The sequence below is a fragment of the Dendrobium catenatum genome, unplaced genomic scaffold, assembly GCF_001605985.2.
Source record: "Dendrobium catenatum unplaced genomic scaffold, ASM160598v2 fragScaff_scaffold_1639, whole genome shotgun sequence".
Taxonomy (NCBI): Eukaryota; Viridiplantae; Streptophyta; class Magnoliopsida; order Asparagales; family Orchidaceae; genus Dendrobium; species Dendrobium catenatum.
In genome coordinates this window covers 1,903,802-1,929,808 of record NW_021320101.1, presented here as the reverse complement: position 1 = coordinate 1,929,808, position 26,007 = coordinate 1,903,802, and the positions used below count along the sequence as shown (strand labels likewise).

The window sequence follows — 26,007 nt, the reverse complement described above, 5'->3', positions numbered from 1 at the left end:
CCTAATTTTGGAAATCTATTTTAGGAAAGTTCCTAAATTAATTCCTATTCGAATTTCAAATTAATTGAGATTTAATTAAAAAACTTTCCTAATCTCTAAACCCCAAAATAGCAACTCAAATATCTTCCCACAATCCCCTCCTAGTCCCATGATGCCCCCCCCCTATTAAATCCTTTGGGATTTATTTCTAAATCCACTAACCTCCTCTTGGAAATAATTCCTAATTCCCCTCTACCTCCTTTGGCCGAAATTTCCACAAGCCTCGTCTATTTAATTTCTTTCCAATAGTGAACCTCTCCTATTGGAATTCAATTAATAACTTCCCCCTCTTTTATGCCTGCCGCCCCCTTGTCTCTTTCTCTTATTTATTTACTCTCCATCAAGGAGAATCATTAGGAAGTTGTTTGAATTAAATTGCCTCTACTTAAATCTCCTAAAATCTGAACCTAAATTCCCGAAGCCTCTCCCCTTGGCCGGCCACCTCTCCTTACCTTCTCCCACTTGGATTCTTGAGAGAAACCCCTTTCTTTCAAGGGAAAGTGGCAAGGATAGCAAAGGAACACCTCCTACACCACTTCAACGCAACAAAGATCGATGCATGGCCGATCCCGATCTTAATTTCGGCCTTGTCTACGACGAGCAAGGTTTCGTTCTCATTCTTCACTCCACTTTCTTCGACGTTAATCCGGAAATCGACAACACTATCGAGGAATACGTGGAGCACATTCTAGATACTCTCACTGAAGCCATAGAGGAGCAACTTGGCACCATTCAATTGTGGATTACGTCCAAGACGTGACAAAGGTCTTCCAATCTTCCTACTCTTGTATTTTCGTAGTTCAATTCTCTATTGTGGTTTGACTTGATTCATAAAGGTCTTGCTCACCTATCTCTGCTGAGCTTAGTAATCGCAGGAATTGAGTTTAGCTTTCTATGTTTCTAATCGCATTGCTACCGTAGGGATTTTGGTTGAAAGCTACTTAATTTACATGCTATTGAAATTCTAAGTTATTTTGATAATCTAAGCGCTTGGCATATGACTTGGCCTAAGCGTAGTTACCTCTCTCACATTTTCTTTTATTGTTTTGATCTCTAATAGTTTTATTCAAGAAATTGTGCAAGTTCCTATTGCATTCATTTAAAAGCATTGTAGTCCTACATCAGGGATGCTGCTGAAAATCTACTTAATTTGCATATGTTGAAATTCTAATTATTTTGGTGATCTTAGCTTTTAGTGTTTGATTTGGCCTAAGCGAAGTCACCTCTTTTTTTTCTATTATTGTTTAGTAGCTAATGTTTTAATTCGTATTGCTCTTATTCAAAACGTGCAAGTTCTTATCACATTCATTTAAAACATACATAGTCCTGCATCAACATGTTAGTAAAATTAAGTACTGATAACTTATAATTATGTTGAAGTTCTAATATATAATTAGAAAATAAATGTGTTAAAAATATCTTTATAAAGACTATCATCATAAAGTTCATCATCAATAAGAGGACCATCATCATAAACATAATCATGGTATGAGGGAATAGGTAGTTAAGTTAAGGATGTTTGGTGTAATAACCCAGGCAAGGTAAGTAGATAGGATTAAAATTATAATGTAATAAATATTTATAATTGATTTTATCACATGGTGCAACTTATCGAATGATTTTTTAAGACAAACCTAAAGAAATTTCATTAGATGCATCATAATAAATTTTGTCATAGCATGACTATTAAATTAACTCTTTGCAAGATGTTGTACCCTCATGTATGTTTTTTGCTGATGATATTCCTCTTATTGATAAGACTGGAGAGTAAGTTGAAGGTAAACTTGAATTATGGAGGTCAACATTATAGTCTAAAGGTTTTCATTTGAGTAGATCTAAAACTGAATATATGGAGTGTAATTTTAGTAGTAATAGATCTAGTGGGGGGATTGTGACTTTGGGCGATCAAGTCATTAATAAGAGTACACGTTTTAGATATATTGGGTCTATTATTTAGAGTGATGGTGAGATAGATGGGGATATTATTAATAGACTGGGTAAAGAGAAATAGCTCTTCTGGTGAGCTTAAGCAATCTTTCTGGGAGCGTCGACTTGAAGCCCGACTCCTCAGAAAACAAGAGAGCCTGAACGCCTATCTGCCCGAGTACACCGAGTACTGAAGACAATTAAGAAGAAGGGCGATAGGCAGGAGCGAGAGTCTGATTCGGGCAGGTACAAAAGCAATAGCAGTAGTACGTGCTTCCCTAGTAGCAGGAAGGGAGGATAGGAATTAGTGCGCTACCTTCTCCCTAAGGCCTCCTCGGAATTCAAGTTGGATGGTCGAAGTGGGGGAAACATCAGGCTTGTGTGATAGAAAAGTCCCCCTCAAACTTAAGGAAAATTTCTATAAGATGGTGGTGAGACCTGCAATGCTTTATGGTGCAGAATGTTGGCCTTTAAAAGAGAAGTATAATATTAAGTTAAGTGTTGCAGAGATGAGAATGCTCGGGTAGATGAGTGACTTTGTTCTTAGAGACAGGATACGAAACGAGCATATGCGTAAAAAGGTTGGAGTAGCTCCAGTGGAAGATAAGGATAGAGAGAGTTGCCTTAGATGGTTTGGTCATATAAAACGGAGGCCTTCTGATGACCCGATTAAGAGAGTTGATTTATTAGATTTGGCTTATGTTAAGAAAGATAGAGGTTGACCTAAAAATACTTGGTTACAAAATATTAGAAATGATTTTTCTTTATTAGATTTAAATGAGAATTTGACCCTGTACAATGAAGTAAAAGAGTGCTAGTCTTATAGTTGGGGATGATTCAATGGCAGAGTTGATATTTAAAATTTTATATGGCCTCCCTTCTGGAGATTCTTCCTCTTGTAGAGTTTATATTTATTGCTTCATCTCTACTCTTTGTCTCTCTTTTTTTTTGCCTTCATTCATCCAACTTCTTTACGCCATTTATTTGCTCTACCTTAGCAATTCTTTTATATTAAATTCTTCCAACTTTTGACGCACTTTGTTTTTTTCATTATCAATTTGGTATCACATCTCACCTCAATCCAACCCCTAACCCATCTATTTTGACTCTATCTTCTATAGTATCGCAAGTAGGGTTAAGAATTTAGCTCAATGATTGAATCAATTTTTGGCTTGAGTCAGGACAAACTGGTCAAGGGGAGAGCCAATTTTTTTGATGCAATAAATCTTCCAAATTATTATGTCCTAGTTCTAGATCAAATCGAGTTAGCTCAAGATCAACTTTAAATATAAATATGAAAAAAGAAAAGTGGTTAGAAAGCTTGCATTATTTATTCATCCCATGGACGTTTATGCACAAATGATGTCCATAGAAAAGGGAATTATATGATTTCTAAGGAGTAAAATAATTATACAATAATTACATTGAATGGTTGCCAACAGCATAGAATAAAATATGTATTCTTACATTCCATTATACCCAGTCTTTGTGTCTTGAATGCACCAAATATCTCTTGAGGTCACCAATCTGTCCTATTAGGCCTTCCTTTCTTTTTGTCACCACATGTAGGAATACAAGAATGGAATAAATGAGCAATTATGCTTGAGTTGAATTTAGTTCTTTCTTGTCTCCACCAACTCATCGATCCATGGGATTTGTATTCTTAACATTAAATATTATGCATATATTCTTTAATTCAATACATACATATATTTATGTATGAGTCATCGATTAAAAAAGCGGTCGAGGCGTCTGAACAGAGGCGCGACTCAATTTGAGGCGCTAACCCGGCGCCTTGAGGCTTAAGCCTCAATGTATTCGACGAGGCGTGCGATTTTTTTCAGCGAGGCGTAACACCTCGAGGCAGCGTGATGCGACGCCTCATTAGGATTCAATGGAGCTCACAGCGAAGAATAAATTCCTTATCTTTCGAGCTTGCTGCTTCCGCTTCGTCCCTTTTGAGAGCTGCTTCGTGTTCTACCACAAGTAAGTTCTTCGATCTGGCAGGAGTGCTCGAGAACGACCTTTCTTCCTGTTCGACCGCTGGTTTGAGTTCGTCACGCTTCATGTGAAGTCGGAGCTCTAACCGAAGGTAACACTACCTGTTCGACCACTGTTTAAACTTTACCTGCTTCCTCTTTCGTATACTTTGGCTTCGACAACTGCAGGTAATGGGCTTTCTTCCTTTGCTCATGGAGTTTAAAACAACAAGAATTATTTTTATGCTTCTCTTTTAATGGCTAAAATTTAGCGTCTTAAAATCATTGCATGTCTCACTACTAGGTACATGCTCGGTACCGACCGGTACATGCTCGGTATCTTTCCATACAAACAACTTACGAACTTTAAAAACAAGCAGAATTTCAAAATTATTCTTATAATAAAATTTTGTTCCGGGGGCGCTGCCCCCAGAAATCCTCGCAGGGGCGCTGCCCCTTAACCCCGCTAGGGGGCAGTGCCCTCTTGGACCCCTGGCAGACCTGTATATTGTTGTATTAATGTTGTTTTATTATTGGTAGTACAAATAATTGTTAAAACAAATCTTCAAATTCATAGTTGACATAATATTTTGTTATTTTTTGTCATTATTTATAGTTTTAAATTAATTTATTTTAATCGTTTTGAGGCTTACGCCTCGATCCACCTCGAGGCTTACGCCTCGCCTTGCTTAGAAAAAATGCCTCAATTCCCGATTTCGCATTTTAAAACCTTGGTATGAGTATATAAGTACTATAAATATACATATATGTATATTAAATATTTTTTAAAAATAAAAAACAAAGAAAATTTGTAATTAATTTTGAGTTGATTCAAAATTATGTTGGTTCTATCCACGAACCTATTTTTAGCCATGTTATTTATGTTTGAGCCAATCTCATGCATGTGGGCTTCAAAATTTCATGTATGGCTCTTTTGAGAGGGTTTTTTATTTAGGTTCAAATTTGGAGCAGACAAACTAGATTCCAAATAAAACACTACCTTGTAATTTCACCCTTATTTTATGATAACTTATGATCTAGTTTTAGGTTTCTCATAGGCGCAAATCCTTATAGTTAATTACTCATTACATTGATGAGAGAAAATTTTCAATTAAGACTAGTCATTCAGTGACAAGAGATCTTTTGAGAGTGACTATAGTGATTGTGACAAGAGGAAGGACAAGGAGGTGTTATGGTTTGGTGGATCGACAACAGCTGTAGTTGCCTCACTATATTGCTGGCAAGGAGGTTGGCTTGCAGTGGTCAAGGACATTGTTGGTGAGCTTCCAAGGAGAAATGCTGCAAGTTTTTGATGATGTGCAGATGAGATGAAGCCTTTAGTGGAGGGTAGTAGGAGCTCCGGGCGCGGGATGTGTAGGTTTGGAATATGTGGAAATTAGAAGGATGAGGTATGCTGCCTTTGTAGTGGAAGGTGGGTGACCATGAATATCATGCTCAAGCGAAGCAGAAGTATCAGGATTAGTTGTTTCAGGAAAAGCGATGAGCAACACACATGTTTTTTGTGTGGAAACGAGCAAGTGAATTGGAGAATAAGGTGGATCATGATTCACAGGTGTGAATTGTGTGCTCTTGGCAAGATGTGCATGAACGAGCATGTGAAGGTAGTGGGTCTACGAGTGGTGTGGGCGCTTATAAAATTTGGAAGAGGGTGACAAAAAGACTTATGTGAGTTATGGTAGATGGAAAATACAAGATTTGAGGTTTTCATGATGTATTTGATGTGAGATCACCGTTGTTTTATGCAGATGGGCTGTAGAATTGAGCAATTTGGCTGAAGAAAGATAAATCTTACCCTGATTCCAAAGTTAATGGTTGGGGAAGAAGTTTTGCATTCATGATAACTTGGTGCGAATGTACACAACCTGTTTCTCAATAGCACTTAATTGACCTCAAAAATAATGTTAGTTCATCAAAAAAACCCATTAATAGTAAATAAAATCTAACCCTATTTAAAAACCAAGTTCAAATATATTATTCCAGAAGAAGATAATTCAACTTAATTAAATAATTCAAACAAGATATATAAAATATAAATTGGTGTAAAAAGGCATGAAAATTGATCTAATTCAACTCGTGTTCATCTCATCTCAACCTCTTTTCATTGGTTTATGAAAATCTGAGTTTTTTTGGACTTAATTAGCTGATTTGTATTGTGGTGTGGCCCAAGCATTCATTTTCTTAAAAAACTACACATTTTTAAGTGCATCTGATGATGCATTCTGAAATCACGTATGCTTCATTGGATCTAATATGATGATTCTACATGTGTTTTTAATTTATTAGATTTTCTAATTATTTCTTGTTTATCTTGAAAGCGTGCCATGCAAACTATTACAGTGGACCATCACAATCCTGGAGGAGGTCATTGGTTAGCCGCTGGCCTATCTCCACAGGTCGGTTAGCAAGTGCTTTTTATTTTTATTAGGTTCAATTAACTGAATAATTATGGCATAATGTCATACAGTAGAATATTATATTATTATGCAGTTTTCTTGTAATTGCGAATTTTGTTTTATTTTGATTTGAAAAATTCAGCTGACTTTGCAGGTTCAAAATGTGAACAGATGTTTTGGCCAGAACAGTCCTCAATTTCAGATGGTGTCCTTAACCCATGGTGGTAGTTATGGTAGCATGGGAAGTCATGGAAGCTACATTGATAATTTTGGTATTGGAAGTAGCTATGGAAGCTACGGAGATGCTAATAATAATATGCAAACATATTTCTCACCGGTTGGCCCATATGGTATGAATGTTCAAGCTCAAGTTGGTTTACCATTCATAGGTACTAGTCCGGATACTCGGCGTAGACCTCAGAGATGTCATGGAAGTTTATTTGGTGTACCTCCTCCTACTGGAAATCTTGGGCCAATGTCTGTTGGAGCCAGTCCTTCCCAATTTACACCACCATGTTCCCAAATACAGATTACAACTGTTTCTCCGGGAAAGTATGGCTCTTCTCCTGCACGAGGCAGCCTTCATGGTTCACCCTTGGGAAAGGCCACTGCGGTTGCACAATTTAATCGGAGAAGGGCTTGCGGAAACCCTGGTAGTTCAACTATGCAGTTTCATGAAAGTGCACCTCAGCATTGGCAGGGCTATCACGAGGGAACTGGTAGTAGTCAGCCTGATACTTATTCTCATGTGCAGTTTTCTTCTCGCGGTTCATATCCATCTTCTACTCACTCGTACTGGAGGCAACAAATGAGTGCTGGCAGGGGATCAGGCCAACCTATGAACAGTCACATTGCCCATCCTATTCATAGCACTGTCATCTCACCTCCATCACATTCCACTGCAGCTTCTGGTGATAAACATGAGAGCAGCTCATTGCTACCTGATCCTGCAGATTGGGATCCCAATTATAGGTATCTAAAACTTTTTTGGTGTTTTAATTTTGGCTAAATTATTTTGCTATGGAAGCTATAACTTGTGAGTTCTTATAGCTGGATTTGTCTATTGTTTATGCAACATAACCATTGGTAAAAATAGAGCTGGCTGTGAGCAACAACCATTCCTCATTTACTGTACTCTTATCTTCAACTGTTTTCGCATAATTTTGTTTCATTATTTTGGATTGAACTGAAACACGAAGACTTGAGAGTTTTCTGTAGTCTGTTGAATTTTCTTCAACTTTTTTTTCTCTTGGAAAATATTCTGTTCTTCCAAACAGTCAAAGTTAGGATTCCTATGACGAAATGATAGTTAATGCTACATGAACCAAACAACATGTTGTTCCTAGATGGTTATTGATAGTAGTATTCATTTTTGACATTACATTTTAAGATAGTATTATTCAAATAATGATATTAATTAGTGCATGTTATTCCTATCAGCAGCACTAATTTTTTACTGCATTTGTTTTATAATACCAGAACGGAGAAATAACATGGAAGCTGAATACCCTCTTTCAATATATATATTTTATCTTATCTTAAAGAAATATATTGATTTTTTTGTGTAAACTATGCAAGAGTTATTTTCTCTTAAGCACAACAAATCTGGCTGTGAGTTTGGCTGAGTTCCTTTTTGGTTTATTCCATTTATATTCTCATGACTATGGAGAAGCTGACTGGTTTTTAGCAATAGTTGGATTGCATTTTTTTTGACCTAGAGGGCATGCAATTCAAATCATGGAAACAATCTCGTTGTAATATAGAGGTATGATTACATACATTAACCTCTCCCCAAATTCTGCATTGATTGGAGCCTACTAGATACATCTTTTTTGGGTAGCCTCCAGTTCTTCAAATCAAGTAGAATCTAGCAAAAAAGAAATGTTTTTAAGTAAATTCATTAAACGGTCTTTTAAATTATTTCTTAGGGCCTCAAAATTTTGTCCACTTGCTCTTGATAAAAAAATGTCCTCTTTCTCTTGATAAAAGCTACTTCCAAGATGCATAATGGGAGAGGCAAATTAGAAGTTCAAAGTTGAATAAAATTCTTTATGGTGTAAAATTGGTAGTTTTATTAAGAAAACTATTGAAGTTTTAGGGGAATATAGAGATAGGTGATAGTGTGGTGCACAAGTATAGAAACTTAGTGGTGAATTTAGTGGTCATTTTTTTGGCTAAAAAAGAAATGCAGTGTAAAAGGAGTACAATATAAAATGAATACTTTGGAGTTATTTTGATGTGTAAAGTAAATTCAGTTGAATAAATTTTTATTTGATTTGAAGTAAAATAAATATAGCGTAAAGTTTAAAGATGGTGGTGACTGACAGATGGTGGTGGCCGATGGCGGTGGTGGTTGACGGTGGTGGTCAGAGGGTGGCGACAGCCAAGGTTAAGACGTGCGGCCGGCGATGGGTAGCAGTGGTGGTGGTCAGCGATGGGTGGCGGCGGCGGTGGTGACCGACGACGATCAAACGAGTTTGCTTGCGATGTAAATTTGGTTTACCTAAAAAATGAACTGCAATGATTTACACTATTTTATTTTGTATTCCTTTTTCATCCAGCCAAATAACAAAATTTTCAAAACTCCCGCATTTAGAATACTTTACTCCCTTATGTAATCCAACCAAACAATCGCTTAGTGAGAAAAAACGCTACTAAAGAAAAGAAATGTTCTTGTAAATAATAGAAATGACTTGTTGAAGCATTGCAAATATGAGTACTATAAAATATAAAAATTAAAAGGAAGATAAATGGTTTTCAATGAGTTATGGTTAAAATTAGATGCATCAAAAGTGAAGATAGTAGGATGTCAATTAAAGATGAAGCCATGCAGACTTCCAAAAAAGTTTGCAGTGATATATTGAGAAGTTATTTAATAAGAGAAATCTATGGAATCTTATCTTAGCTTTGAGGATTATCGAAATTATTACCTCTAGTCCACTTACATAGAAGAATGCTCGAGCTATTTTAATTACAGGATATCTTGGTCTACTCTGCAAATGCTAGAAACAGTTACAATGTTAAATTACGAATGAATTCAAGATGATCTTTCTTCTGTTAATTTTGTTTTTTTGATATTTAATCTGTTATGCTCATTTGCTTAATGCTTCATTGTTAAGAGTACTGCATGTAAACTTTTTACATCATATTCTGGAATAGAATAAGTAGGGATATCAGAACTTGATATTTATATTTTCCATGCAGTGATGATCTTCTTTTGCAAGAGGATAATTATGATGTGAGTTCATTATCTTTGGGAATGTCTAATGGCTTGCGGTTGGGTAACATAATGGATCCTGCAACCTTAACAAGTGGAGTAATCAGATTAGGCCACATTTCTAATCAAGCATCTACAAGTTCTAGTTCAAGATTATCGAACCAAAGGTACGTGACAACCTTTTCTAGAAATCTGGCATTATGGTGGTATATGAATTCAGTAGTTTCACCAACCTTCAGAATGATGTCATGATATATGTTAAATGTTTAAAACTTCTACTAATTATAGGTTAAAAGGTTAACTTTGAATGGTATGTTTGTAACATAAATAGCTATACTAACATGGATGTGCTATAAACTGTGATGAACAAATGTACCTGTTCATGCTAAAGAGTGTAGTAATGGCATTGAAGGTTAAAGCAAAGTATTCAATGCGCTGAGATGGAATTTCACAGAAAAATTAGCATGAGATGCGGTGGTGATTTAGCGAAGTGCTCTATTTAACATGAAATAGCCATGGCGCTCAAGGCGTAGATGGCCCATGATATGGTTTGAATTTATTAAGAGGCTCTTTTTAGTTGCTCAACTCTCAGCAAATGCTACTCTTCGTTGAAATAGATGAGTAAGAAGAATCCACAAGTCTAGCTTAATTGATTTGGATGTAGTTCCGGTAGTACTTGGCAGTGATTGTTCTTTATGGTTGGCACCAAGAGATAGTACGACTATAATTTATTAGTAAATGTTTGCAGATCTTGTCCTTCAGGAGCCCTAAAACTATCTGACAACAAGAGGAATTTTAAAGAAAAATTACAAGAAATTGTTATCAAGAATGCATAACATCAATGACCTTACAGCGGCAAATAATCTTTGCAGGCTGGAATTATTTCTGACAGCGGAAGGTGGTTGACTGACCCAGTTACAGGCCAGAATTCCCTGTTGCCAGCCCTCTATCCTTTCCAAGGAAGTTAGTCCCCAGTTACCAAGCAGTTGAGCTTATCCCAATTATTTCCATCCCCTTCCGACCCCTGACCTTAGGTTTCAAAACCCTTGAGTTTGTACAGCCAGTTTCTTAGTTGCCTTGCAGCGGTTCTGAATTTGCTAGAATTTACTGCTGCTAAAAAATTTTGCCCAAAGGGAAAAACCAGTAGATCAACTGTTCAAAAAGAAACATGATTGCTAAAAGAAAAAAAAAGAAAAAAAAAAAAGGAAAACATAAAGCTTGGCGCGGAATGTTTCTAGGCTCAAAAGATGGCAGACCAAGCCTCAGAGAGTTTACTGTTGCTTGAAACTTTGCTATGGTTGAATAGAATGTTCAGGAAGCCAAGATTGCTGTAATGCTAAACTGTTTTCTCTGCCCCACTCTTAGTGTGAACCCCAGACTTGCAAGAACAGCTCGTTTCCATTTCCACACTTCTATTTATTCTCCCTTGTCTTGGCAAAATATTAACTAGAAATGCGAGAAGAAAGTTGTTGGTCAACTTCTTCGTGGAAGAATTTTTTAAGTTTCTTGGACAGCCGCCAAGAAGCCCGACTTTGCTCAGCCGCTACCACTAAATCCTTAGTTGTTAGAAACTGTTGCTTCCAATCTTAGACAGCCGTGAAAGATGGCTTTTGGAGTTCTGGTGTTGATGGTGGTGGCGTCTCGGACTCAACTACAATCGCATTCCCTCTCCACCTCTCCAACAAAAAGAAAATTCTTCCCCAAAATCAGGATAACCTAAAACTCCACAAAAAAACCGAGAAAACATAAGAGAATGTGGTTGTAAATAGAAGTCCAAGCTTCCCCAAAACAATAAATGCAAAATTATGAAAATATCATACAAAAAAGAAACATATAGCAATCCCCACATAGGAAAAATGACATAAATAACCAGATTAACTATCCTTATTACTTGCATCATTTATTAAATTATATCATTCTCCTTGGGTTGGAGGAGATTCATCCTCGAAGTTTTGAATAGTTTCTTACTTATAATAGGGTGAAATATTCGCGACATTGAAGGTTGCAGACATGCTTGTATCTCTCAAAAAGTCAATCTATTGGGCATTTTCTCCAATCTGTTTGATTGATGTAGGATCATTAGCCTTGGTTTAAGTTTTGCAAATGGGCCCAATTTTTAAGCTGGATATGTTAAAAGGTATAATCTTAAATTGTTTCCATTTCTCACAAAATCTCTATTATTGGGATATGGTTCCTTTGATCATCTCAAGCCCAATCAACTTCAACTGGACAACACTGAGGAGAGACTATTTTGGCTAAGGGCATCATTGATTCCATCTTTGATAAACTTGCATGGGAAGGTTTCATTTTTTCACCATCATAGGTGAAATGATGTTCTCATAGCTTCCTCCTTCAATGTTCATATCGCACACTTTCCCTTAGGTGCATCTGTATGGAATATGTTGTGGTATATCCACTTTTGGTCATTTTCAATAACGACAATAAACAGTTATTTTCAATAACGACAATCAACAGTTTTGGGACACTAAGCATCTCTCCTTCATATTCATGCAACAATTGCTCGTCTTGTGGTTTTTGCACTTCTTCTTCTTCGTCGTCTTTTTTTTATGTACTCCTTCAAATAAGTGAAATGACTCATCGATTAGGTTAATCTTAATTGATGTGGATAAACCTCAAACAGTTATATAAGTTAATGAGTGTTGACCTCTAACCTACAACCAAGGAAAATAAACAAAAAAAATCAAATCAAATATAAAATACCAGTGAATCTGGCTGCCCATCCTGCAAATCCTGCAAAAATTCCGTTGCCAGCTACAGTGTGTCATCCTACGACTTTGCAAATGGCGCCGAATCCAGCGACCATCCCTCGCACGTGTAAGTCGCTTTGATTGCCGCCCGTTTGCGTCCATAAAAAGGAGATGAACTCAAGCCTTCGGGCTACTACTTCCCTTCCCACTCGTGAAAGCTCCGACCCCCAGCAGCCCCGATTCCACTCGAGACCCAAGCCGACATCCTCTACTTCACGACCCAAACTAGCGACCGAACTCCTCCATCTGACCTTCGGTCCTAATCCTGATCAAAGCCGACCACTGCATTCTCCGATTGCATCTCACACCTCTAATTCCCTCTAAGCCCCGACGTCAACCTCAAGCCAACGATCGACCCTTCCACTGTCGAACTCTTTGACCTGCTCTGACATCACCCGACCTCCTTTCTCCAGGCCGAAACTAAACCTCTAGTCCGACCCTTGCTAAACCTCTCGATCCTTTTAATCCACATAGAGATAGAGAGGAAGCTTTCTCCCTACTTCTACTCGACGCCTCATCCGCCAATCCCTCCCTAGTCGAAGCCACCTCCTTCGACGACATCCCCTTCTATTGGATCAGAAGCCACAATCGGAGCTTGCTGCTTGCGAAGGTAGCCATCTATCTTGCTTTCGCGCGCTTCTTTCATCAAATCCCGTAAGGGATTTATGATAAAAGAGGGCAACCGAGGATTTAACTCACTGTAAGATTAAACGGTTGCCTAAACCCTCTCAAATCCCGCTTGAATCCTGTGTCAGATCTTTCATAAATCCTATTTGACGGTATTTATCTCAAAACCTGCTCGGATCTAGCATAAATCCATCTTTTATTATTATTATTAATTATAATTGATTTAGTTAATTATGGTTAATTTTTTAACTTTAATTAATTACTACTAATTATAATTAATATCATTTAATTATAATTAATCTCTATTAATTATAGTTATTTTTATTAATTATAATTAATTTTAGTTAATTATAATTAAAATTTTTATTAATTATAATTAATCATAATTAATTTGTTGATTAATTATTGTTAAATATAATTAATTTTAAATTAATTATGATTAATTTTGGTTAGCTACAATTAATTTTAGTTTATAATAATTATTTTTTTAATTAATTATTATTAATTATAATATTTTCTCATTAATTATAGTTAATTCTAATTAATTATTAATAAATCTTCTTTAATTATAATTACTTATTATTAATTATAATTAATTTTGCATTAATTACATTTTAATTTTATTAATTATAATTACTTTTCATTAATTATAATTAAGTTCGTTTAATTGTAATTGTTTGCCAATAATCTATGTTGCACCGATACGGATATGGCGACACGGATACGACACAATACGGATATGGGTCACGTTAATTCTTAAAAATTTAGGATACAGGTACGGTGAGGACACGGCATTATAGCTTATAAATCATACATAAAAATTAAAGAAACAATCAAAGCATAATATTTGAAATTACAAAAAAAAATGACAACAACATCATTTGTAGCCTTGTAGTTTATCATATCAAAATATAAGTAAGTATTAAATGTCTAGTACAACAACAAAAGCATAAACATAAATTTTCTAGCACATAAAGTTTCAACTATTCAATAGAAGGAATGATATGATTAGCTTCTTCAATGGTTTGTCTTTGAACTTCTATATCATCTTCAAAAATATCATAGCTTCTAATTTTGGCTCATCAAGTGAAAGATTAGTAATTTCTAATATTCCCATATAATCAAGAGACTCAAATTCATCTCTGAAATGAGAGAACCTTGCTCACAGCCGCGAAAGTAAATATAACACATCTTTTTTTTCGGATTTCTTTTTGTTTTTCAACAGACACGTGTATCGGATACGCTGTCCTTTTGAAATTAAATAGTATTTTAATTGGATACGGCTTTGGCGTATCCGACACGTATCGGTGGCGTATCGGAGGTGTATCCATGTATCAGATACAACACGCCTTCATAAATAGGAGTATCGGTGCAACATAGCCAATAAGAGAAATGCAAAAGATCTTCTCTTGCCTCGATCTACGAGCCGACACCACCTCGTCGGTCACCAGGTATATTATCTAAATTAAAACTCCGAGAGCCTACTTTCGTCTTTTGTAGCCGGACCAGAAAACCGCCCATACACACCTTTATTGTGCGTGGTGGGATGTGACCCCAGTGCGGCCTCGACGAAGCGGGTAATCACCTAAAAGCCCCATTTCAAAGTTTGTGACGCACCGACAAATTTCATATACATGCTTTTATTGCGCGTGGTGGGATAGGAACCCGGTGCGACGCTTACGATGGGGGGCGGGATCACTTTATAAGTACCCCGACAGGGGGGGGGGGAAATCAATGGAATTTTTAAAAAGGTATCATCCGAAGACCCATAAACAATGCTTTATTTGCGCGTGGTTGGAAATGAAAGTTCAAGCCGCGGTGTCTAAGGACACCTACCATACACGTATTTATTGCGCTTGGTGGGAAGACCCAGTTTTCTCGTAGTTTCTCCCTAAATAGGGGAGATGTCGGGAGGGGTAATTAACTATAGGGGCTTGAGCCTATAGGAAACTAGAATCATATATAAGTCCTCAAAAATGAGGGTGAAATCTCTGGGTAGTGTCTGATCTACAAACCCATCTTCCTTCTAAAATTTACCCCGAAACTTAAATTCGTCAAAACTCCCCGAAGAAAAGAAGAAAATCAAAACTGGCGGAGGCCGGGCTGAATTTTGGAGCCACAATGAGTTAAATTTTGTTTTGTGGGGAGGTACTTACATTACTATTATTTTTAGTTTTGAACTGGTTGGATGGAACATGTCAGTATAGAAAATGATTGGTCCTTTCCGGAGATTCATTATTAGCTTTGTTCGGTTCTTGCATAGATCTTGTGGAACCTCTTTAAGATTTTTCTCTAATTTCATCTTTTTTTACTAGCTTGGTGCGTCTGAAAGAGCCTATAATTGTTTAAATTGCAACAGACTAGTGGTTTCAGGCCTCAGGTTGCTCAAGAATCTTGTATTGGTTGCTACTCGTTCTGAGATGCCATACTTCAGCATAAGCTGCTGAAATTTAACAATGTACTCCCCATCATTGATCCATTCTATTAAAAATTAATGGAGTTTGAGAAGTGTTTGATAGAACACAATCACCTCCAAGCAGTAAATTGCTGTTTTCAAAAGCAAAAACAGCAAAATATGCAGAAAATTGAAAAATAAAAACTGTAGAGAAAATTGAGAGAAAACAGTGGTTTCACTAACGAGAGAAAAATCAGCACACGATATAAGTTTCTTTAATTCAAGAAGAAGAAATAACTCTCCAAATCTCTAGCCAAGGAGACTAGAGCGCAAGCACACCAAGGAGATCCCAAATTCAGAGTCAAATTCAAGATGAAACTCTTAACCCTTCAAAGAGAAACTAATTAAAGCCAAAAGGATAGTTACAAATTCCCTAAACAGCCCCTAGTTCAATATTTCTCTCCAAAGCAATATTTAATTAAGATGTGGGCCCCATAGGACCAGTCGGCCTCTCTCTCTCTCCCTTCCCTGGTGATGCGGACATCGGTACAAAAGATTTGGCGCATCTATCACAGGAGACGTCGCAAATCGACGGCCATGATTTAAACCTTCAATTATGATTTATTTTTATGCATTTTAGTTCTTAATTAATGTATTTTCCTGTTGTACCCCTAGGATAGTTTATATGAGTGTTTGGCCCAAGGGGCAATTTTGTAATTTTTATTTTATCATGTTATGGCCTATATATGAGGGCCTTAAGCTATTGTAAAAGGATGGTTTGATTGATATGAAAATTATTTTCCACACTTGTGGTTCTTCTTGTGAGAGAGGCGTTAGTGAGATTTCTATGAGAGAAATCGATAAGTTTCACCAGCCGCAGGATGGGTCCGGGCTCGTGATGTGAAGTCCCTTGGAGAAGGGCAACGCAATACCCACCAGTCATTGGAAGAGTCCGTGGCTCGTGGTAGTTATCTTTTCCCCTCGTCTTTCTTCCCTACTCGCCACCATACCCAATTGCTTCCAAGCCGCCGCCTCCCTTTCCTCCACCTCCCTCCTCAAATTCGGCCACCTTCACCCGATTCCCCCACTTGGCCGCCGCCACTTCTCCCCTTTTTCCTTTTTTTTGGGATTTCCTAATTTGGTTGGGTTAATTTAGGGATTAATTTGAATTTGAAATTATTCAAATTCAAATTTCAAATTCTTTCCTAATTTGGTTCATCTATTTTAGGAAAATATTTAATTTAAATCAATTTGAATTTTAAATTCAAAAAGGATTTATTTCATTACTTTCCTAACTCATTAAACCAAATTATGAAGCCTTGAATACTCTCATTAAATACCTTCCTCACCTTGCCGCCGGCCCCCTTGGTGGCCCCTCTCCTTTTATTTCTTCATTAAGGGATTTGATTGCATGTTATTTGAATTTCAAATTCAAAATTCAAATTTGCATTAGGAGTTAAATGCCCCTCAATTTCCTCCCTTTAATTAAGGAATTAATCGCAGCCTTAAATCTGAAATTTAATTTCAGATTTAGGATTAATTTACTTAAGTAATTGGGGCCCGCTTATTTGAAATCAAACCTTTCTCAATTCCTCTCTCCATCCCTTAATCTCCATAATTATCTCATTAATTCCCACCCAATCTCAACTAAGCTGCCGCCCTTTGATTTTTCCTAACCTTAAGCACAATTCTCTCCACCCATTAGTTTCCCCACCTAGTTCTTGAATAGTTCTACATCTTTCCAGAAATTCTGGGGTGAAAGGAAGCTACCCGGACTCCCAAACTCAGCAATAATACTATCCAGACGGGACCCTAGCAGCTGTTTATTCCCTGTACAGGTGCTGTCCAGGATTTCTAACTGCCCTCCTTGCTGTCCAGATGTTTGGAGAAGGCTCTAACTGCTGCCCGAGGATTTCCGGACGTTGGAGTGTGCTGTCCAGGAACCCCAGCATCTTCTCCTAGCCTCCCAACCAGCAGGAGTGCTTTTCCAACTGCTGTCCAAGAAGGACAGCTTTCTGTCCACCAATTCCAGCAAGAGAATCTGAGAGGATTCTTCTCAGATCTCTCCCAAACTCCATCTTACGGGAGTTTTCTGCCTTCCAAGGATTGCAGCCAGAGAATTTCAGCGACTAGTAGTGTTTTTCCTGCAATATTGAGGCTTCAAAACTACTGTTTTTCAAGGCCAACCTGCTGTCCAAGTTTTCTAAAACATCAAAGCTGCTGAGAGACCCTCTCTCTAGCGTAGCCTTTCCCGTTCTACATCACTTGGTTCCGCCCAGCTCCCTGGGTCGGCGCCCGTAGCAAAAACCGGTCCACGAGGGATCAGTTTAATGGATTCAGTTGGCCCCTCTTGGGCCGGCCTAAGAGCATCTTGATAGAAATGAGAGGGTGATACGACTTGAACACCAAAAATCAGCGAACAAAATTAAATTTCAGCAAACTAACAAAGTTTTTATTGATAGCAAAAGAAATACGAACAATCAAGATACAATGGTCCTCTTTCTAGAGGATGAACTTCTCTCCCAAACTCTAGACTTCGCTAGGATCTCTCACACAATGAAAACTACAGCACTCAAAACAAAATATGCATAAACCTAAATAAAACCCTACTATGGACTTAAATAAGCTTCCTCCCTCCTCCAAAATAAGCCTCCTTCCTCATATGTTCCACTGTTAATCTGAAAATAATTCAATTAGAAAATATCCAATGAGGAAAGAAAATAAATTAGGAAAAGATTTCCTGATTGATTTTCTCCTAATATAATTTAGGAAACATTCCTAAACAATTAAACATGATTTATGAAACCTTCATAAATAATTAAACCTAATTTAGAAAATATTCCTAAACAATTAAATTCTTCTTAAATAGTATAAACATAATTTAGGAAACCTTCTCAAACAATTAAACATGATTTAGGAAGCCTTCCTAAACAATTAATACTTCATAAATAGTATAAGCATAATTTAAAAAAACATTTCTAAATAGTTCCCCCTTAATTAGGCACCTTCCTAAAAACTCCTCTTCGTTAGGAACCTTCTAAATGTCTTCCCTTGGGCCCCACAAGGTGGGCCCCTGATATATCAATACTCCCTCCCAAAGAGCCACCTTGTCCTCAAGGTGTAAAGAAGGGAATTGTCTCATGAGCATTTGTTTTAAAAACAAAATCTGCTTCCTGTTAAGAACCACTTAGCATGTGATCTAGTTCTATATCATTCATTATTTGCTCGTGCTTTACTCCAGAGAATATACCATCTTTCAATAGTTTAGCATCTTTGTCAATGCCTTCACTTTTTATCTATTTGCTCGAGTCATCCCAATCATTAACTATTTTTTCCCACTCAAAGCCAGAAATGTTAAAAGAAATGGCGTAAAAAACCAAGTGACAACAATGAATCACATGGATGCAGTGAGAAATTTTCCCTTCCCCAGGTGTGGTCCTCCCCAAGTATCCCGATCCTCCCTTCCACGCTCATACTCATACCCATTCTAATTTTATCCCCTCCTTCAAAATCAGCAACCCTCCTACCATAATCCTCATCTTTTTTTTCCCAAACAGCACCCCTTGATTCATGCCCCTTATAACCACGCCTCTCTCCATACCTTCCATCCCTCTCCTCTACGATCTCCACATCATTTTCTCTCCAACGAATTTCAGAATACATATTTCTCCCTACTGTACCTCTTGCCTCCGATGCCCCCAGTTGATTTTGATTGTCCAGTATCTTCTTCACCATCTCATGAAGATCTAAAACTTTGTATTCCATGGATGATATTCGATCTTCCACCGTTGCTTTCATTTGTCTCATCTCCCCCTCAAGGCATTCTTCTAATGCATCAACTTTCTTGGCCGCCATCAATACCCGAATTTTTGTTAGACTCAAAAGTTTGGATCTCGACTTCAAAAATAGAAAAACAGCCCATCTTCGAATAAAATTCAGCCTCCGTAATTCACAAAAACAGCCTAAAAATAGTCCAAAAAACTGCTCTGATATCAATTTGATATAAAAATAGTGAAAAACAAATATTAATCTCTGAAATTAGAATTTCAGCGGTTTAACCAAGCAGATTTTTAGATTTTTATGAATGAAAACACAAGAAAAATACTATTGTTTGTTAGAAGATGAAATAAAATAGCGAGATACAAGTGATCCTCTATTCGAAAGGAGGATCAATCTCTCCAAAACTCTCTAGACGTCGCTAGGGCCCAAGAACACCAAAGAGCATTTAGAAATTAGCCGCCAAAAAGATGTCCTAGCCCTAATACAAACTCCTACTTAAAGCAAACACAAAAATAAAACCGGACTAAATAGTCCTCAAGCAAATAGCTATAGATAGTGGATCCCATCTGATGCAGGACATAAATGCAAAAATGATTTGATTAAGGAATTTGCACGCTTAAATTTTTAGAGAACAATAGTAATTAAATACTTGTAGTGATTTAAACGATAAAATAAAACTAAGAAGCGATGAAACTAGCTTTTAGGCCAAATCACATGCGTAGAAGTTAAGGTCTTAAATCAGTCAATTACTCTAATGTTGCATGCATAGAAGGTTTTCAACGAAAATTCCTATGTTAACAATAAGACTAGTCACTATGCAATGATCCCTCACTAAACTCTCTAGATCCCTAAACTTTAGCATAGGATAATTAGTATGATCTTCATGAATCAGAATATAATCAAAATTGAGAAGTAAATTATGAAGAGAAAAGAATTGGATGAAGAGTTTACCCAAAGAAAGAAGTTATATGAAGCACCGGTGGTGGTTTGAGGGCTTGAGAGGAAGTAGACAGCAAGTGGTGGCTTCTTGGATGGCTGGACAGCAACAAATTCAGGCTTGAACCCTTGGACAGCAAGCAGGAAATCTGGGACAACAATTCCTGAAAGTTTTGGACAGCAACGGTGGCTTCTGAGGGGCTGGACAACAACAAATTCCTGCTAGAGTCTTCGGACAGCAAACAGAAAGCCTGGGACATCAACTTTCTTGGCCACGGAAGAGAGGACAGCACACTAGCGTTGTCCAGAATCCCTGGACAGCAAAGAAACTGGGGAAAAGTAGTCTTCTCGCAACAATAGGGAAAGGGAATCCAAAATCTGAAGTTAGGTTTAGGAGTTGTGTTGGGGAGAGAGGGAAGGGAGGAGGAGGTAATAGGAGCCGACGGCTAATAGGGGAAAGGGGACGGGTTTCCTAAAATCTGAAAATAAATTCAGATTTGGAATTGGAGGGATTTGGGTATGTTTGAAATTTGAATTTCAAGCAAGATGAGAGAGAGAGAGGGTGGGCCGGCGGCATTAAGAGGGGAAGAGAGGGGTAGGCCGGTGGCATTAGGAGGGAAACAAGGATTTGGAAAGGGAGTTTAAAGCTTGCCTAATCAAGAATCTCTAATTGAGGGAAAGAGATCAGATCAAATCCAATTTGATTTGATTTGGATTTGACTTAAAGAACTTTCCAAAAATAGATTGGGTAATCTAGGAAAATGATTTGAATTCAAGTTCTTCCCAAATTAATACCAACCTAATTGTAGGAAGTAGGTAAATTATGGAAAGAGGGGGGGAAAGGGAGCTAGGACCGGTGGCATTGTGAGGGAAGGGGAATTAGGAAGGTGAGTTATGGCTTGCCTAATTGAGGATATCCTATTGAGGGATAGGATTTAATTCCAATCCTATTCAAATCTAATTTGGATTTGATTTAGAAACTTTTCTAAAATAGGATTCTATTTTAGGAAATATTTCAAAATTCAAATTTGATTGAATAATTGAAATTCAAAACTTTGCCAAAGAGATTATGTAGGAAAGGAAAGTATTGATGGGGATTTTGAAATTTGGAGGCAATGAAGGGGGAATAGGCCTATGGTCGGCGGCTAGGTTAGGTTAGGGTTTGGAGATGTGGTGGTATGGAGGTGGGGGGTAGCCAAGTAGGAGAGGTGGTGGGGTATGGAGTTGGCCGGGAGTTAGCGAGGTGGAGCTAAGTTGGTTGGCGGTTTGAAGGGGTGGGAAGGTGGTTTGGCCGTGAGAGAAGGGAGGGCCTCTTGGTCGGTGATGGAGGCGAAGGGAGGGAGGAAGAGAAAGAAAGGTAGGGAGGAAATAGCCACGAACCCGGACTCTTCCAAGTTTGGTGGGTGATCTGTTTACCCTCTCCTAGAGGTTTCTCTCTAAAGCTCTCAAGCTCTCACACAAACACAAAATTGCATGAATTTTTATTATCATTCATTCATTAACTTCAAAAGAAACATAAGGGGCCTATATATAGCCTCATATAATGAAAGGGAGCTAAACGACAACAATGCCCCTAGGGCTTACATATGACAAAACCCTTAAGTAAGGGTAAAACAGGAAATGCTAATAAAACAAATACTTAAAACAAATAACTAAAACAAATACATATGAAGACTCCAAAATAGATCGGCGCGATCGTGGCCGTAGATCATCAGCCACGTCTCCGATATACTTTTCATGATCTGATGTCCTCATCACCATCCCAAGGGGGACGGGATTAAAAGCCTGCGAACCAGCAGACTTGCGCCTGCTGTACTGCGAGAGCCAGCCTAAAAAAAAAAAACTGCGAGAGCCAGCCCACAAGTTGGGCCAGCTAGATAGATCCCTCCTGAACCAGTCCAAGCTATCAAAATCCTCCCATCTGTCGGAAAGTGCTGCTGCCAATCTTGAACACGTCACTAAATATGGATTTCCAATGTCAATGGTGGAGTCTTGAACTCCACTGAGATCAGCTTTCCCTTCTGCCTTTTCGATACAAGAATATTCTTCCCCATGATCAAAGATAACCTGAAACCAGCTTCAAAGTAAATTTGAGAAAATAAAAGAGGAGATGTGATGTGAAACTATCATGCAATGAAATGTGAATTGCACTTAAAATTAATAGGAATATTGAAAAGATATGTATGCAGGAGCTATTACTTGAAAAGAAAGGAGTCAATAATGCTTATATTCAAATCATTAAAGATATGTATGCAGGAGCTATTACTTGTGTTCAAACACAAGGTGGATTGACCAAGTATTTCCCTATTTCGGTTGGGTTACATCAAGGATCAGCCTTAAGCCCATATCTTTTTGCTTTAGTCATGGATGTTCTCACTAGACATTTGCAAGAGGATGTACCTTGGTGTATGCTTTTTGCTGATGATATTCTTCTTGTTGATAAGACTAGAGAGGGAGTTGAAGGTAAACTTGAATTATGGAGGTCAACTTTAGAGTCTAAAGGTTTTCGCTTGAGTAGATCTAAAACGGAATATATGGAGTGCAATTTTAGTAGTAATAGACCTAGTGAGGGGATTGTGACTTTGGGCGATCAAGTCATTAATAAGAGTACACGTTTTAGATATCTTGGATCTATTGTTCAGAGTGATGGTGAAATAGATGGGGATATTATCAGCAGAATTCAAGTTGGATGGTTGAAGTGGAGGAATGCATCGGGCTTGTTATGTGATAGAAATGTACCCCTCAAACTTAACGGAAAATTCTATAAGATGGTAGTGAGGCCTGCAATGCTTTATGGTGCCGAATGTTGGCCTTTAAAAGAGAAGCATAATACTAAGTTAAGTGTGGCAGAGATGAGGATGCTCAGGTGGATGAGTGGCTTTACCCTTAGAGATAGGATACGAAATGAGCATATACGTGAAAAGGTTGGAGTAGCTCCAGTAGAAGATAAAATTAGAGAGAGTCGCCTTAGATGGTTTGGTCACATAAAAAGGCGGCCTTCCGACGACCCAGTTAAGAGAGTAGAGGTATTAGATTTGACTTATATTAAGAAAGGTAGGGGTAGACCTAAAAAAACTTGGTTAGAAAATATTAGGAATGACCTTTCTTTATTAGATTTAAACGAGAATTTGACTTTTAATAGGACACAATGGAGAAAAAGGATTCATGTAGCCGACCCCACGTAGTGGGATAAAGGCTTGATGTTGTTGTTGTTGTATGAATGCCATTTTGTTCGACAAATTTTACGCTGGACAGTTGATAATGAGGAAATTAAAAATATTATCCAAGATTACTGTTCTAGATCAGTCGGCAGTCAGGATACAATGGTGGCAAATAATAACTACGCTGAGACTTGTATGACAACACAACAATGGGATCAAGAAGTTGACTTTGATGATGTTTATGATGCGGTGATAATAGGGGATGAATTTTCGATTCCTAACAACTTAATTGTTGAGATATTTTGATTTCACTTCATATTTTATGCTTTTTTATGTTTTATATTATTCACTCATTAGTATATAAAAAATTTATCTTTTTTATGTTTACGCAATCTTTTGATTTTGAGGCTTACGCCTCAAAACGCCTTGAGGCTTACGCCTCGCCTCACGAATGAAAAACGCCTCAATACCCGAATACGCAATTTTAAACATTGATAGAGTCCACGAGAGTTGGCAAGATCCGGTCCAAGTACTCTTCAGGGGTGTCGTCGAAGTCGAATCCCACGTCAAAGAAGGGTGAACGGAGAATGTCGACTCTTCCGTTGCGGTCGTATTCAAACCCGAAATTTCACTCGGGTTCTTCCATGCATTATCGAAGACGAGAGTGAGTGGTCGCCGCAAGATGTTCTCACGTGCAAGGGGGAAGTGGCTCGTGGATTGGGGAGAAGCGGCCAAGCTTTGGCGGGCTAGAGAATTCGTGCCAAGGAGGAGAGCCGAAGAAAGGTGCAGGAAATTCCACAGTTAATGCAATTTTGGGAGGGTTAGATGAGGGGGATTTAATTTGAAATCAAATTAAATCATGGGGGCTGATTTTGTGGGGTTAACGGTTTGATTAGGAGAGAGAGAATTGAGCCAATGAAGAGGAAAGGTATGGAACGGCTGGACTAAAGGAGAAGGCAGAGGCAATTCAATTAAAGTGGGGCCCAGCTGCTAACGTAACAGATTTTCTTCTAAAATCTGGAGTTAAACAGGAATTAAAACAGAGAAAGTTTTCCTTAATTGATAAGAATACTAGGCAACGCAGGATTTCAAAATTGGTTTTAAAATCCAAATTAAAAAGATTGCCTAAATCTTAGGACCAATTAAGGAATGGAATTAAGGCTCATGATGGGAGTTTGAAATTCAAATCCAAACTCTCAGGGGATGGCGGGCGGTCGGTGGACGTCCAGGCGGGGCGGGTGGAAGAGTAATTAGGGGGAGAAAGGCGTGGCTGTGATGGGCGGCTGGGCCTTTGGAGAATTCGGCAGCATCCAAAGGGAAGAAAGAACAAAAAAAAAAACAAAGAAAATTGGGAGCTTCTAGGGATTCAATGACCACGAGCACACTAACCTCACTTATCTCCAACGTCGCTTTCCTCGATATCGGATAGCATGAAAATTAGAACTCACGAAGAGATCTAATTTTCTGGGCCTTTGGAGAATTCGGCAGCATCCAAAGGGAAGAAAGAACAAAAAAAAAACAAAGAAAATTGGGAGCTTCTAGGGATTCAATGACCACGAGCACACTAACCTCACTTATCTCCAACGTCGCTTTCCTCGATATCGGATAGCATGAAAATTAGAACTCACGAAGAGATCTAATTTTCTCCGGCGAACTCACAAAGAGATCTCGGGATGAACTCACAAAGAGAACACAAGGGGAATTTTCATTTCATTTTCCAAAACTAAAAACTATTACAATGCATATTGCCTCATATATGGAGGCTCCAAAATGAAAGAAAAGAAAAGACAACAATGCCCTCGGGGCTACATAAGTCAAACAATGCCCTCAGGGGCAAACTCAGAAAAACTAATAAAAAAAATGACATAAACTATAAACTCAAAAGTAGAGGCTCTGGATCGTAGCCATCGATCTGCGCCGTCGGCGATGGTACACGTGTCGAAATCTGATGTCCCCATCAAGATGGATTAAAATAAAATTAAGCCTCCCAAAAAAAAAAGCAAATTTACATAAAATACCTTACAAAAAGAAATTGTAAACAATCTCTATGAAAAATATGACAAATAATCATACTAACTATCATTATTAATTATCTCATCTATTAAAACTATGTCAATGGTAGTGCTCTGTTGTGTTCCTAGGGAAATTGCGCTACTTAACATAAAAAAGCAAGCTTGGAGATTGGTTAGGCTGATTAAATTATATCATGGTTGTTGAATCACATAATTAACCTTTTTTATGCTAATGTAAGACTCCATAAATTCACCACGCTTCAGTTCCCTGTATAAAAGCCTCGTGCACTGAGTGGGTTTTTTTATCAAATTAAAGATATGTTATTTAACTAATTCATATGATCTGAAGATGAAAATAGTGTAGAAACATCTTTATCTGGGCTGTCAATTGATAATTCCGATGTTTTCTTGTTTGAATATATTAGATAAATGCGCTTTCCTATTGGAACCTTTTTATGTCCAAAGTCCAACAATGGAATCAATCTTTTCAAAGTGCCAAGTTCATTGCATAGCACATAAGGTCTTCATTGCATCAATGCACATTGCACAAAAATGAAGTGGTTCTTCTGCTAACTATAATGCTTACGACTTGTTTATCCCATTTATCAAAGTTTTCAAAGCTCATTGTATAAAGCTAAGTGTAAAGGGCAGTTTTGTTTTTAAACATGTAGGAAAAGTAAAGCTTCAACTTAAATAATTGATGGACGTTTCATTTATAGTTGCGCTTACTATGCTTATAGCAAAATTTTAATA

The 26,007-nt window shown here is 37.7% G+C and overlaps 1 protein-coding gene across 4 annotated transcripts in view; it reads left to right on the top strand.

Moving 5' to 3' along the window:
- Nucleotides 1-26,007, top strand: part of LOC110110620 (dual specificity protein kinase YAK1 homolog) — a 71,660-nt gene that overhangs the window by 31,718 nt on the left and 13,935 nt on the right. For all 4 annotated transcript variants that reach the window (XR_003703167.1, XR_002304738.2, XM_020842198.2 and 1 more), the window contains exons 14-16: nucleotides 6,281-6,358; nucleotides 6,513-7,330; nucleotides 9,563-9,742. Coding sequence is in view for 2 of the 4 variants with exons in the window: in XM_020842198.2 (XP_020697857.1) it covers nucleotides 6,281-6,358; nucleotides 6,513-7,330; nucleotides 9,563-9,742 (1,076 nt within the window). In the remaining 2 variants the exon portion in view is untranslated. The remainder of the gene's footprint in view (nucleotides 1-6,280; nucleotides 6,359-6,512; nucleotides 7,331-9,562; nucleotides 9,743-26,007) is intronic.